The sequence below is a fragment of the Phoca vitulina genome, unplaced genomic scaffold (genome assembly GCF_004348235.1).
Source record: "Phoca vitulina isolate PV1807 unplaced genomic scaffold, GSC_HSeal_1.0 scaffold18, whole genome shotgun sequence".
In the NCBI taxonomy this organism is placed as follows: Eukaryota; Metazoa; Chordata; class Mammalia; order Carnivora; family Phocidae; genus Phoca; species Phoca vitulina.
The window spans coordinates 7,055,936-7,069,769 of record NW_022589721.1 but is presented as its reverse complement, the minus strand read 5'-3'; the positions used below and the strand labels follow the sequence as shown (position 1 = coordinate 7,069,769).

Sequence of the window (13,834 nt, the reverse complement as noted above, 5' to 3'; positions counted from 1 at the left end):
ACTCCTGACCAATCTCTGTTTATCCAGAGGTCCCCTCAGTACTTCAGTAACCCCTTTCTATGAATCTGGGAAAGCCAGGATACCCTGACCCATGCGAAGGCTGTGGAGAGCCAGCAAGCAGTATTACTACATGCACACCTTCCTTGCCAATGCCCAATATTTTGCTGTGAAATCCCTCTATGCCAAGTTGTAGGACATTCTTGAGACTTGAAACCCTATCCCAGAATATGTCTGAGAAACATGCCATTAGCCTGTCCCTCTGACTGCCCCCCATCTCCATGTTCTTAGACTGTCTTATACCAGTCTGGATAAATCTAACAAAATAAAACTGCTTAAAGGGGGTAAGGAGATGGAAGAGGTTGTGCATGAAGAAATTTAGATCACATATAGGAAATAAGTCAGTTTCTTTGGACATCTGAGTGGCTACATGGCCTTACATGACCCCACTACATGTAAGGGCTTACTAGGAATTTCTAAGAGTTGGTGAACCATCTATATATGTACCATGGAACCATTACAACTCCTAGAATAAATGAACTGACTGTGTTGAGTCAAAAGCCGTGACCCTCTAAGTACTAGGAAGTATGGAGCTGATGAAGGAAAGTAACCTATGACTGGGTAGAGAACATCATGGGAGATTTCGCTACAACACAAACCTATACTTCCTGTTTCCTTCAACAAAGGGAGTTGATCAGCATCTCCCTCCACTCCACAAAGCCTTTCCACAGGCTTACTTCTATAAGGGAAGAACCTCTGTCTGCCTAGCTGGTAGAACTCCAGAACAGTATGTGGCAGGTGCATTGGGTCAATCCTTGGAAGCAAACCTCCTGGGGTCATGAGTGATGACCCCTAAAAGCAGAAGGCGAGAACTTCACCCAGTATCCAGGTTGACATGTAAGAGAGCCCCAGGGGTTAAGGAAAAAGATGCTGAAGAGAGATAAGGCAGATCCAGATTTTTATGAATCTGAAATTTATACAGTTTGGAGGCTCTCTTTAAGAAAAAGAATGAGGAAAAGTCTTACTTCTGCAACTTTTATAGTAACAATGATTGGGTCATATTATTAAATGGACCCTTCTCCCAGGCCCCTCCCATGACTTGTACAAGTGAAAGGCCTTGAAGCTTAAGCTTCATTAGCTGGATGGTAATCTTCCTCTGACACGGATCTAGGTCTCATTTTTTTGGAGATGGGTGTGCCTAGTTAAGACTTGTGCTTGACTACTGGAGGCATGGCTGGGAATGCATGCTGGGGATGGATGCCAAGAGGCCAGGAAAGTTCAGCTGCACCTCAAGACAGGCTTGTGCAGGGCAGAGAAGAGCAGAGAAGACCCCCTACCCTGTAGCAGAGACTATGAAAACAAGAGGCAATGTGAGGGTCTTGGTATTCCGATACCAACTTAAGCAGGTAGAAAGGAAAAAATTTGAAGGGCTGAGCATTTACCTAAATGCCCAAACTGAGTCACTCTAAGGAAATAATTTAAAGAGGCAAAGACCTCTGATGAGACAGGTGAGCTTATTTTTGTCTCTGATAACTAGAAAATGGGGATATGGAGAGTGAGGGACAGAGAAAAGTGGGACAGCTGGTGACACTGATTGGATCAGTCATAGGAATTAAAGATAGAAGATATTCCTGCACATTTGCATTTGTTAGGGTAAATCTGTGACTTTACTACAACTCAGAATCTCCAAAGGTCTACTCTTTTCCTTAGGAAAATATCCACAGTCCTTTTAGCTTAGGAAGAAAAGAGCTTCTTTTGGTTTCCCGTGATCTAGGTAGGACCTGCCTAACTCTCAGTTTCACCTCCAGTAGCTTGCCCTTCCTGGCTCCTACCACCACAGACCAGTCAGACCTTCTCCAGTTCTTCTAATGTCCCGCTTCCACCAACTATTTCCTTAGACTTGAACATTCTTACCTTCCTCTTTTCATTGACTGACTATGCTTAATCTCGCAGCTATAATCTCAATTACTTAGGTCACCTCTCAAATCTTTTATATTAGGTCAAATCCTCTTGTTGAATTTACTAATTGCTACAATAACGAAATAGAGGCTAAAATTCCTTCATAATTCCAAAATAGTTTGCGATTACAGGAGTAGAGTAGGGAAAAGGGTCTCTAGGCCCTTACAGGGTTCAGGATATGGGGTTGGCGGGACTTCCTAAGCCCAGGTTTACCAGGCCCTGTTAGGGTTATTTGTGAATGTGGATCTGGTATTACATTCTTCCAACTCAAATGTCTACTCTTCATACCTGCAGTATCATTGCTTATGAACTGAGGAGGAGGATCTCCAATCTCCAATTCCACTGTGAGTCCCATCGATCTCTTCCTTCGCAGACTCTCCCGTGGTATTATTTTGCTGACACGGATTTTGTCACTTGGTATCTTTAGGAACAAGGCAAGATTTCTAACCAGATTATGAGAGCTATAGAAGTCATCTTCTGTTACAGCAGGTAATTGGAAAGAAACAAATATGACTGCAGTGGTGTGGATTTCAACAGGTATAGTTCCTTTAACCAAAAGGTAAAGCATCTGGTAGGTTCTATCAAAGTAGTTTTCACCAAGGACAGTGGAATTCAGGTTAGGAAGGAATTGCTCTATGAAGGAAAAAAAGCCAAAAGAGCACCATTAAAAATATCTATGTTATCACAATTACCATGTAGTATTTAATGTTTGTTTAAATGTAGGAAATTCTGAAAAAATTCAACATTATTCTTCCATAGGAAAGTATGTATATTAAAGACAAAAACACTTACAGAACTGGCATGCAAAATTAGTCAATACCATTGATCATCACTATACATTATATTTATTTTAAAAACAATTAGCTATATATACAGTATAAATGAGAAATAAAATCAAATTATGAACCCAGGAGCCTATATTGTACTGGTAACACTGTTTACATGTTCAGAATTTTAAAGCCTTTACCAAAGGCATTTGGTAATTTAAAAATGTAAATTTAGCTTTAATAGCCATCTAGTTTATGCAGTGCTATATATCAGCTCTTAAGGAGCGTTTACAATTCAGTGCTTCTATTTTTACCAAGAATAAAAATATGTAATACAAATGAAGTATATACTAAAATATCTCAGAGAGATTTTATGCCAATGAAGCAGGTTTACATTTCAGCCTGAAAAACCTTTGGTTAATGCAAAACAAATTCTACTAGGGAACTGACTTTTGTAAAAGTGGCTGAGATTTTTATATATATAAAATGAATGAATATATATATGATTTTATGGCAGAGTATCAAAAATGTCTTAAGAGCTTATAAATCTACTAACACATACTGAGCCCAGACAAAGGCTGAATCATATAATAGTACTGGAATGGGACATGTAGCTTCTTACCACATTTCATAGTGAGGCTTACTAAGAGAAATAAATTTAAATTTTAGGAAGAAGATATTTCTTATGAATGTAATAGACATTCACAGCAGTTGGTATTAAGAAGCCATTTCATTATCACCATGTATTTCTTTCATATCTACTAGTATAAGTTCTAGATGCAATTTGGTTTAAACATTCTGTGAATCTGAAGAATGTGCTTTTATATTATGAATTGAAGCTGCTCTCAAACTACATTTAGAGGGGGCATGCACCATTTATCCTAGGTAACTTCTTCATGTCTTCACAGTAATGGAAGGAAGCAGAGACATACATAATAAAACATTTTGGGGAATCTAAAATAATATGTATAGGGGCATCTGGGTGGCTCAGTTATTAAGCATCTGCCTTCAGCTCAGGTCATGATCGCAGGGTCCTGGGATCGAGTCCCATGTCGGGCTCCCTGCTCAGCAGGAAGCCTGCTTCTCCCTCTCCCACTCCCCCCTGCTTGTGTTCCTGCTCTCGCTATCTCTCTCTGTCAAATAAATAAATAAAATCTTTAAAATAAAATAATATGTATAGATTCATAATACAGGGAAGTAATTTTGCATTCGAAGTGCCAAAGCAAAATGTTCATTTAAAAGCAATGCTGTATCAGAAAAAATATTTATAAGAAGGTGGTAGTAATAGTGTTTTTCAGCCCTTCAACACTTACGTAACCAATTCCCTGTATTAAATACTGTTTGTTGAGACAGTTTCTATTTCGCCGATTTGAATGTTAGAGTACTTGGTACCAAAAGTGTTGTTTTTAAAAAGAATTAAAATGTATGAAAATTAAGCTGTAAATATGGGTAGTTATTTGTATATAAAAAGTGATAACACGGACTCTCGTAGCTTATAAGGAGGCAATATGGCATAATGATCAAGTGCATGGCTTCTAGAGCTAGACTCTGGGTTCAAGTCCTTGTTCTGCCCTCACCATCTGTGTATTACCATGGACTGAACTGTGCCCCCCTCCCCCAGATTCACATGTTAGAGCCCTGACCCCCAATGTAAGGGTATTCAGAGATGGGGCCTTCGACAAGTCATTGGCCTTAGATGAGGGTGGGGACTTCACGATGGATTAGTGCTTTCATAAAAAGAGATACCGACTGCTTGCTGTAGCTCTCTCTGCCATGCGAAGAAACAGTGAGAAGGCAGCCATCTGCAAGCCAGGAGGAGAGCTCTCACCAGAACCTGACCCTACTAGCACCCTGACCTCATACTTCTAGCCTCCAGAACTGTCAGAAAATAAATTTCTGCTTTTAAGCCACCCACTTCATGGTATTTTGTTATGGCAGCTCTCAGAGCTAAGGCACAGACTGAAGCAAATTGATTCACCTCCTTGTGTCTCAGTTTACTCATCTGTGCCTTGCTCCTAGGGTTATTATTAGAATATAGTAACAATGAGTTATGATATACAAAGCACTTAGAATCAGTGCCTGGCACATAGTAACATTTCTGGAAGCAGTAGCTATACAGACTATTAGTAGAGATAGGACTGGCCCCATGGACAGTAATGGATGTGGGTTATCCCTTCATACTCTCATGTCTAGCTGATGTCATGACCTACAGCACACATTCATATAATTGTTAACTTAGATTATGGGGCACATCTAAAAATGATAAGAGCACATGTGGAATGGAATGTACTGGCCTTATTGGTACCCTGTTTAAGAAAAGGACTTCCATGAGCAGATATAAATCCTGGTCTTGCAAATAGTGGTAAATGGGTGAGTTTAGCCTTTTCCATGTATTTCATTTAAATCCAGAGTTTGTTATATTGACTTCATCATGTTCAGTTGATGTTATACTAGCTTTCTTGGCAATACTTCTGGTAACTGCCAATTAATTTTGGCTCTGACCTCTATGAAACAGAAGTAAAGCGGAGATAGGGTAAAAATTCTAAGCCAAATCTCCTCTGTATATAGGAATAACTGAACTACATGTAGAACGTAAATGTTCTCAGGGGGAAAAGGAATGTGCATGATACACAAAAGCTTCTATCTGCAGGTGCGCAGGCACGTAAGAGTTCCATCAGGAATAATCTTTCAGGACACGTATGTCATAAATGAACACATCTTAGAATTTGGTGGACCATGGCTAACAAAATCTTCTCTTGTGCTCATCAGTGGCTAAGGAACTAAAAATATTAATAATGAAACATTACAAATAATTTTATACATAATTAAGTCCATATGTAACGTGTATACTTTATTTTTCTGAGGAAATACCTGTGTACAGGTGTCTTTTAGGTTCACAGTATTTCTGTTGAGGGTTCCATACTGTATTTTTGGGGCAAACCAATGCATTGTTCACATAGACATCCAAACGCTGAAGTGTGGGAAAAAAAATTCCTACCACCACAGCCTGTTAAAAAATAAACAACATTTTTGTTTCTTACGAGAACAATGAAACAGAATATTTAGAATTTGGCACTTAAAAATGTCCTTCAACTATATATACCTTCTGTAAAATAGTATAACTAAGTTTTATGGATTGATGATAAATACTGAGTTAAAATTTGTAAATGGCCTTACATTCAACCATTCATACAGACGTTATAACTTAACTCTTAACCGATGATTCTTAGTAGAAAAGGATAATGTAAGACAGAATTATTAAAGGAGTATCTCTAAAAGAAACATTTCTTTTAAAAGATAACAAAGTTCCAATACAGGCTTTCAACTCCAGGGGCAGGAGGAAACAGGGAATTTAGCAGTGCTCTATAATGCAACCACACAAAATTAGTTAATGTTGAAAAAAAATGCTTACCTCTGAGACAAATTTGGTAGTAAGACTGATAAAAATTAGTCAAAATAACTACCCTCTCTGATTCAATTTTGTTCATTTTCCATGTTTATACTCCTCACATCTCACGCTACAGGTATAATCATAAAGTAAGGAGACTAACCTTTACAAGGGCAGAGAGAAATTAATAAGGAATCTAATAAGCTATACATAGTTTTGGAATCTTCTTTTGAGATTGTCTTCAGTGGCCCAGGACATTAACAGTCACATTACTTTGTAGTTATTTTTAAAATCAAGAATATTCTCTTCCATTAAAAAATTGAGGGCCTATCTAAACCAGGCCCTATTCTAGGGCTGTCATAAGCCCCTGCTCTCTTTGAGTCGTATTCTAGTGTGAGGAGAGAGACAAATAAATAGTAGCAATAATAAGCAAAATATGAAGCATGTTAGAAGGTGGTAAGTGCTATGGAAAAAAGGAAAGGTAGATCAGAGTATGAATAATTGGGAGAGCCAACTGAGGTGGGGTGAACAGGCTAGGCATGTTGGAGGAATGGGGGGGGCTCCTGGAAGGGGCAGTTAGCCACCTAGTGTAGAATGTTCCAGGCAGACTCAACATCTGGAACAAAGGCCCAAGTGGTAACAGGTGGGGGGTGGTCTGGAACAGCAAGGAGCCTGGTGTAGCTGGAGGAGTCTGAGTCAGAGAGCTAAGGATGTGAGGACTCTGGCTCTTGTACAAAGCCCAATGGGGAAATTACTGCAGCGTTGGGGGCAAGGAGTGACCTGGTGTGACTTAGATTTGGAAGGTCTCTCTGTGGCTCCTGAGGTGAGAACAGACAATAGAGCAGGCAGAAGCAGAGCAGTGGGATGAGCTGGGAGCCAATTGCCTTAATCCAGGGAAGAAATAATGTTGGCTCCAAGTGGGTGATAGCAGTGATGGTGGTAAGAAGTGGTCAGATTCTGAATATTTTGAAGGGACACCCAACAGGATTTGCAGATGGACTGGATGAGGGATATGACCCAAAAAGAGGAATCAAGAACGGGTCCAAGGTTTTATCTCCAGCAACTGAAAGGCTGAGATTGCTATCATCTGAGAAGGGGCAGGAGTTTCTCTTTGCTACTGTTCTCTCTGCTTCATCTTATCCACACCCTTTCTTCACATTCATAATACTCTGGGACTTTTGAGTCTCATACTCTTGGAAAAAAAAAAACCTCAATTATGAGACTATTGTTTAACCTCATACTCTTTTCCCATTGACACAGTATATATAAACTTAACTGTCCCAGCTGAGTTCAGTTCATGGCAAAGATTTGATATTATTGAAGATATTTAAAATAACGTGCTGTGATCTCTGAAGTAAATTCCAAAGGTGTATTCCTGAAATATATAAATAGCAGCATGGAAAAATAAATATATAATTCCAGTAACCAATTCTGGATGTGCACTATTTTTATATAAAAGTTCAGGTTTGCTGCCAATCACACAAATCATAGCCCTCACTGTCATGATGGGGGAAAGGTGTTTGGTATGCATATGTGTTCTCAGGCTGATGAAAACTTTCTGGACTAACAGTATTTTTAGTCGTACTCTGATGATCCTCATGACGATATTCAAGAGAACAGTGGAGGAGATAAATCCTTAGCATATAGAAATAGATGTCAATAACCAACACCAGTAACTCAAGAAATTATTTCGATCTTGTGTTACCTTTTTATGGTCAACATTAAGCAACATCAGTCGAAGATTCTGAGGACTGGTGCCAGTGAAGTAAATTTCGTAAGATTTGTTCAGCGCCACAATGCTATGAAACAGGGACAGCCTTCTCTGGCATGTGTATCCAGCACACCAGCCATGATCCTGTGGGCCTAAAGCCACATATATGAAAGTTCACATTCCATATTATGAATATTATTTAGCACAAAGTCTGAAGACTAATTGTATTAAAAATAAATTGCACAAACTGAGGGTTCTAGAGGGGAGGGGCTGGGAGGATGGGTTAACCTGGTGATGGGTATTAAAGAGGGCACGTTCTTCATGGAGCACTGGGTGTTATACGCAAACAATGAATCATGGAACACTACATCAAAAACTAATGATGTAATGTATGGTGATTAAGATTAACATAACATAATAATAAAAAAAAATAAAATTAAAAAAAATAAATTGCAGGGTCAAGTTCAGCATTTGCATCCATTATCCATCCACCCATATATCCTTAGCTTAAAAAGAAGGCAGGGAAGCAACTCCTCTCTACAGCCCTTACTTTTATACTGTGTAGGGTAAAAAAGGTAAGTAAATGTGTTGAGTTTGCACTGGAAGGGTCCTTGAAGGAAATAGTAGGTTTATATGATTCTCTACTTCAACAATCATATTTAAGCCCAGGCCCCATGCTAAGAAAGAAAATGCTTTGATCCTTTCTCCTACCTATCAAATGTGAGTTTAGGTGGGGAGCCAACTTTCTCAGACTCTTTGGTGAGAAATACGAGGTTACAGAGTTAATTTATTAAAAACAGAGCCTGTACTTGGAAATATGGACATTTGTATGGCTAAACCATGGATTCATTAATTTTTTCACTCACTCATTTCTTCATCAGTTAATTTGTAAATTCGACAAACTCTTAAGTTTGCTTTTTATGAAGTCTTTAATCTTCCTCCATTGTTATTTTAATACCTTTTTGTTTAAGACTGTGATTATAGGCACCACTGGAGGGTCAACATCATTAACGAGCTGAAGCAATCAGAGAAATAACACTCCAATAAACCCTCTAAAAGCCAAAGACAGTCGATGCTTTTCTACCTGAATCCAGACATTTCCCCAGAACAGGCATAACATGACTGTTGGAGCAAATTTCTCTATTTCACTTCAGTTTTAAAGTGGCTGGGATTATAAAACACTGAGTGAGATATGGAATGATACATTTTCTTGATGTATTTATTCACTAGCTTTGCTCAATTTCCTGGCTTACTTGGAATTCTTACCAATATTTATAACTGAACTTCAATCAAATTTTAAATAAATATAAACTTCTGAAGCTCAAGTAGAATATCAACTTTCTCTTAGCAGCCAAAATGTAAAATCTACTTTTAAATAAACCTTCTTTGTGAGTTTTGAAAACAGAAAGAAATTTCTACATATAAAATGAAAAATTTAGGGGCGCCTGTGTGACTCAGTTGGTTAAGCGGCTGCCTTCGGCTCCGGTCAGGATCCCAGGGTCCTGGAATCGAGCCCCGCGTCAGGCTCCCTGCTCAGCGGAGAGCCTGCTTCTCCCTCTGCCTCTGTCTGCCGCTCTGCCTACTTACGCTATTTCTGTTAAATAAATAAATAAAATCTTTAAAAAAAAATGAAAAATTTAGAGTAGCAAAGCCATTTTTAAAAAATAAATGAAATTGAGTATTAAAATTTTAAAGGAAACTTTAGTGGTATTCAATAACTTTTACCTTAGGAATTTTTTTTTTTTAAGATTTTATTTATTTATTTGACAGAGAGAGACACAGCGAGAGCAGGAACACACACGGGGGGGAGTGGGAGAGGGAGAAGCAGGCTTCCCACTGAGCAGGGAGCCCGAGCCAGATGCGGGGCTCGATGCGGGGCTCAATCCCAGGACCCCGGGACCATGACCCGAGCCGAAGGCAGATGCTTAACGACTGAGCCACCCAGGTGCCCCATACATTAGGAATTTTTTTTCACAATCTAATGCAGTTGCATCTTATGCTTCAGTGATTCTTTCAACATCTTCATAATTTTTGCGATCCTGCTATCGTTTACTTAAGACTTTTCTTTAAATTAACACTCTTAAAAATTTATTTTTAAGAGAAATGTCATGTCACTATTGTAAGTGGAAAGCTTGTATTGCTTTTCAGAAAAGAAAAATGTAAAAATAAATAGAATAAAATCTTTCTCCAGCATATAAAACAGAGCAATTTGAAAACATCTCCATTATTCACACTGACTGGTCTAAAGTTCTTCCCACAAGCTCTCTGCTTTGTAAGATCTGAAAGGCAGCACTTGAAACTGGGTTGACTGCAGGCCAGAGAAACCAGGCAAATTGCATGTTGCAGGCAACAGAAGTGAGGAGAGACTTGAAATCATGTAATTTTGGGACACCCCTGATTTAGCTCATTCTATTCTCTTTAAAACATTTTTTTTTTTTTTTGCATATCACCATTTCTTTGGATGTTCTTTAATTTCCCTGCTAACACATTTTATTTTATTTTATTTTTTTAATTTTTTTGCCATTTTTTAAATTATTATGTTATGTTAATCACCATACATTACATCATTAGTTTTTGATCCCTGCTAACACATTTTAAAAAATGAATATTTTTGTGAGGTACTGGCTATTTTGTTGAATCTCAGGATATTTCAGTCCTTGTTTTGACACTGCCAGGGTACAGAAATCTTTCTGATCCAGGTTACAAGACCCTTTAGCACTGGAAAAACTCTTAAGCCTTCTTAGGGACTTACCTCTGAGCCCCCCACACTATTTCAGGGTAATACAGTAAGTCCCTGCCCTCTATTTTCTGCAGCTCTTAGAAGTTCATCTTATTTATTCAAAAAGTCCTGGACTCCTAAGTTGATCTGAATTCTCATGGAGACCACTGCCTTCCCTCTCTAGTAGAGCCACCCACGGCCAGAATGTAAGGAGCCTAGACTCTGAAGCTTGCCAAGATGTTCTTGACAGTCAAAGGAATCAGGAATGAAAACAAACAAACAAACCCCAAAACACATTGATTCAAGAATAAGTCTTAGAAGGATTCATGAAAATAAAAACCGAGTAGGCTGAACATACCTTCTCAAGTACTCCAAATAATACATTATCTGCGTTTTAATTTACGTAAGGCAAATTGTCTTTTTGGAGACAATCAGGCCAATTTTTCCTTAAAATATTTATGCCACCTAATTAATATAGGTATGAAAATCAGTCAAGGAATAACTCTCCTCTTCTTCTTCTAATGGTCAATTTGGAATAACTATCCTGGCTTTCTAATATGGGAATCTACTGAAGCATTAAACAGCCCTCCTGCGAATAGATCTTTTCTTACAAACAGAAGGAAAAGCAGTCCTGATGTTTGCTAGTTTAATGTGATAAATAATTTGTGAGACGTCTCCATGCATGTAATAAATAGTAAATGCTTTGAGTAACTACTAGCTTGTTTACACTGAACACATACCATTAATGAGATCAACATAACCACTGCTCACTACAGCCACTGGCGAGAGTCTTCGAGTTTCTGTGTCAGAATCCAGGCTTTCAATAACCATCATTGCATATTCCATCCCAAAACACCGATAGCTCTGCCATTGTGGAATGTATTTACAGGTTGAATCTCTAATAATCCCTAGAAACAGGTATATACATTTTAGAAAGGAAAAGCAATCTCTCCAAAAACATCCATGTACTTTTTCTTTTATGTCAGATTAGTAAGTAGAAAATATGTTATTGGTTGATTACCCCAATTACTAAAAATAAAAGATATATTTTGTTTCACAAACTTGAGGACTGACAGGAGAATATCCAACTAACCTTTGTAAGGTGCTTTCTCAGTGACAGGAATTCTACTTCCATTTGGGAATGTGAGCATCACCTTAGGAATCCTGTAGTCTCCAATTCCAAATTGACTATTTCCATTCCATTCATATTCTGCTTGCGGTATCACTGAACCAGAATTTCCCAGGAAAGAGCCGTCCATATCTTTAAGAAAAGATTTCCTTTTGGCATCACAAACCATGTCTACACAATCAGCTGGATTCACCTTACTGTGGAGAAAAGGCAAAACACATGAATATTTATATTTAGTATCCTTCCCCTGTTTCTGGAGAGCTGAATTTCAGTTGAGTGTTTGATAAGAGAGTATCCAAAGTTTTTTTGATTGATTGAATCTTATCATTTCAGAAAGGATTAAAGATGGGACCAAGTCACATATGTAATTAGTATTGAAATAAGGTCTGATTTTCCATTCTGTTGGTTTGTTATATTATTATTATTAATTCATTAACATTTCAAAAGGACAAGTTATACCTGTGAGATATAAAATTAGAGTTCCATTTTGTTATTCCATATTTTGTTAAATGATAGATTTCAACCTTGTGCATTGCTCGCAGTATACCAACATTGCCCCATTGAGCAGGCCAACAGTTAATCTGTTGTGTAGGACATACAAAATCCCTGTGTTGGAAGTCTCTCCCTTCTTTTTTTCACGAGTCTTTAAAATTTATAAAAGTATTGTATGCTTACTATAAAATAATTTAAATACTTAAAGTTCAGTCCCCCTATCTCAAGCTTTTAGGTCATCATCAATTGCATATTAGTGTATAATATTATATAGATTTTGTTTATGTATATACAAACAGATACACTTGGATTATTATTGCTATGTTACATATTTTAGTAACTATTCTGTAAATACCCAAACTGTAAGAGATGAAATACTATATACTTATCATGTAGTTCAACCATAGATAGCATTCCACCTTCATCTTGAGCTACCTAGAGTGTTGATTGTTAACTGGTAATAATAATAAAATAGATGCTTAATTTGCAATGTACTGCACGTTACATAGTATACAGTATAGTTATACTATGTCATGATATATACTATGGGGAAATATAACTTATTCCGAAGTTATAACAACAAAATAATAGTGGAAAGCTCAGAACTATTAGGGAGTGTTTAGCATCTCTTTCCCTTTTTGCTGTAAGAGAAACACGAAGGGGTAAGTTGCCCTTTACTGTACAATAATAGCTTTGGAGATGACTTGAATAAATATTTCTGTAGCTCATGGGTTCTTTGTGTTCAAGTGTGTGAAGAAGCTACTGTGCGCAAGTCTGTAGGTAGAGTACCCAGTGGCACTTTTATATTATGACTTAGAGCTCTATCTTTACTTCATGTTACAAAGAAACAGAGCCTAAAATGTAGATTTTTGTTCAAGTGACTTATTGAAGGAATTCTCTCAAAAAAGAAGGAGAGAAGCCACATAGGGCGAAGGAAAGAAAACGAGATTTCTATGGTCTGTGGACTAGCTTCATTCTGATCCTAAGGGTACCTCTGGATCATCAGTTGCACCCGGGGTTCTCCCACCTTGAGACAAGGGGGTTGGCTTTTTGTACTCCTGTATAAACCAGTCATTTTGCATGGATTGAAAGGAGGTGGTGTTAGGGAAGGTTTTAGCACCCCAAGGCTATTCCTGTTCAGCTAAGAGCAATTTTCTGGAAAAGAGGGCAACTGTAGGTTATTATTGGCCAACATTTAGATCATTGGGGGACTGGGTGAACTGTCTTGTAAAAGGGATCTGGGAAAATGCCAATAGCATCTTAACAAAAGCACAGAGCCAAAGACAATATATTTTAAAATGTGGTATTTTCTGGGGCACCTGGGTAGCTCAGTCGGTTAAGCATCCAACTCTTGATTTCGGCTCAGGTCATGCTCTCAGGGCTGTAAGATCGAGCCCCACATGGGGCTCTGCGCTGACCATGGGGCCTGCTTAAGATTCTCTCTTGCCCTCTCCCTCTGCCCCTCTCCCTTCCTGCTTGCGTGCTCTCTCTCTCAAAAAAAGTAGTATTTTCTTCATGACCTAGGTATTAAAATTATATATTACATCTGAAAGATTCAATGATAATTAAACAGAAGCTAATAATATTCTAGTGAGGACAGGCTCTATTGAGCCAAAAATTACTGCAGTTCAGTAATTCCTAGATGAGGAGATGTGCAGTTGTCACCAAAACA

General features: G+C 38.1%; 1 protein-coding gene across 2 annotated transcripts in view; it reads right to left on the bottom strand.

Moving 5' to 3' along the window:
• The window catches only part of PKHD1L1 (PKHD1 like 1), a 152,943-nt gene that overhangs the window by 10,600 nt on the left and 128,509 nt on the right, over positions 1-13,834 (bottom strand). For both annotated transcript variants that reach the window (XM_032415905.1, XM_032415904.1), the window contains exons 69-73: positions 11,635-11,867; positions 11,282-11,449; positions 7,817-7,974; positions 5,595-5,730; positions 2,245-2,589 (exon numbers count right to left, since the gene is read on the bottom strand). In XM_032415905.1, coding sequence (XP_032271796.1) covers positions 2,245-2,589; positions 5,595-5,730; positions 7,817-7,974; positions 11,282-11,449; positions 11,635-11,867 — 1,040 coding nt within the window. The remainder of the gene's footprint in view (positions 1-2,244; positions 2,590-5,594; positions 5,731-7,816; positions 7,975-11,281; positions 11,450-11,634; positions 11,868-13,834) is intronic.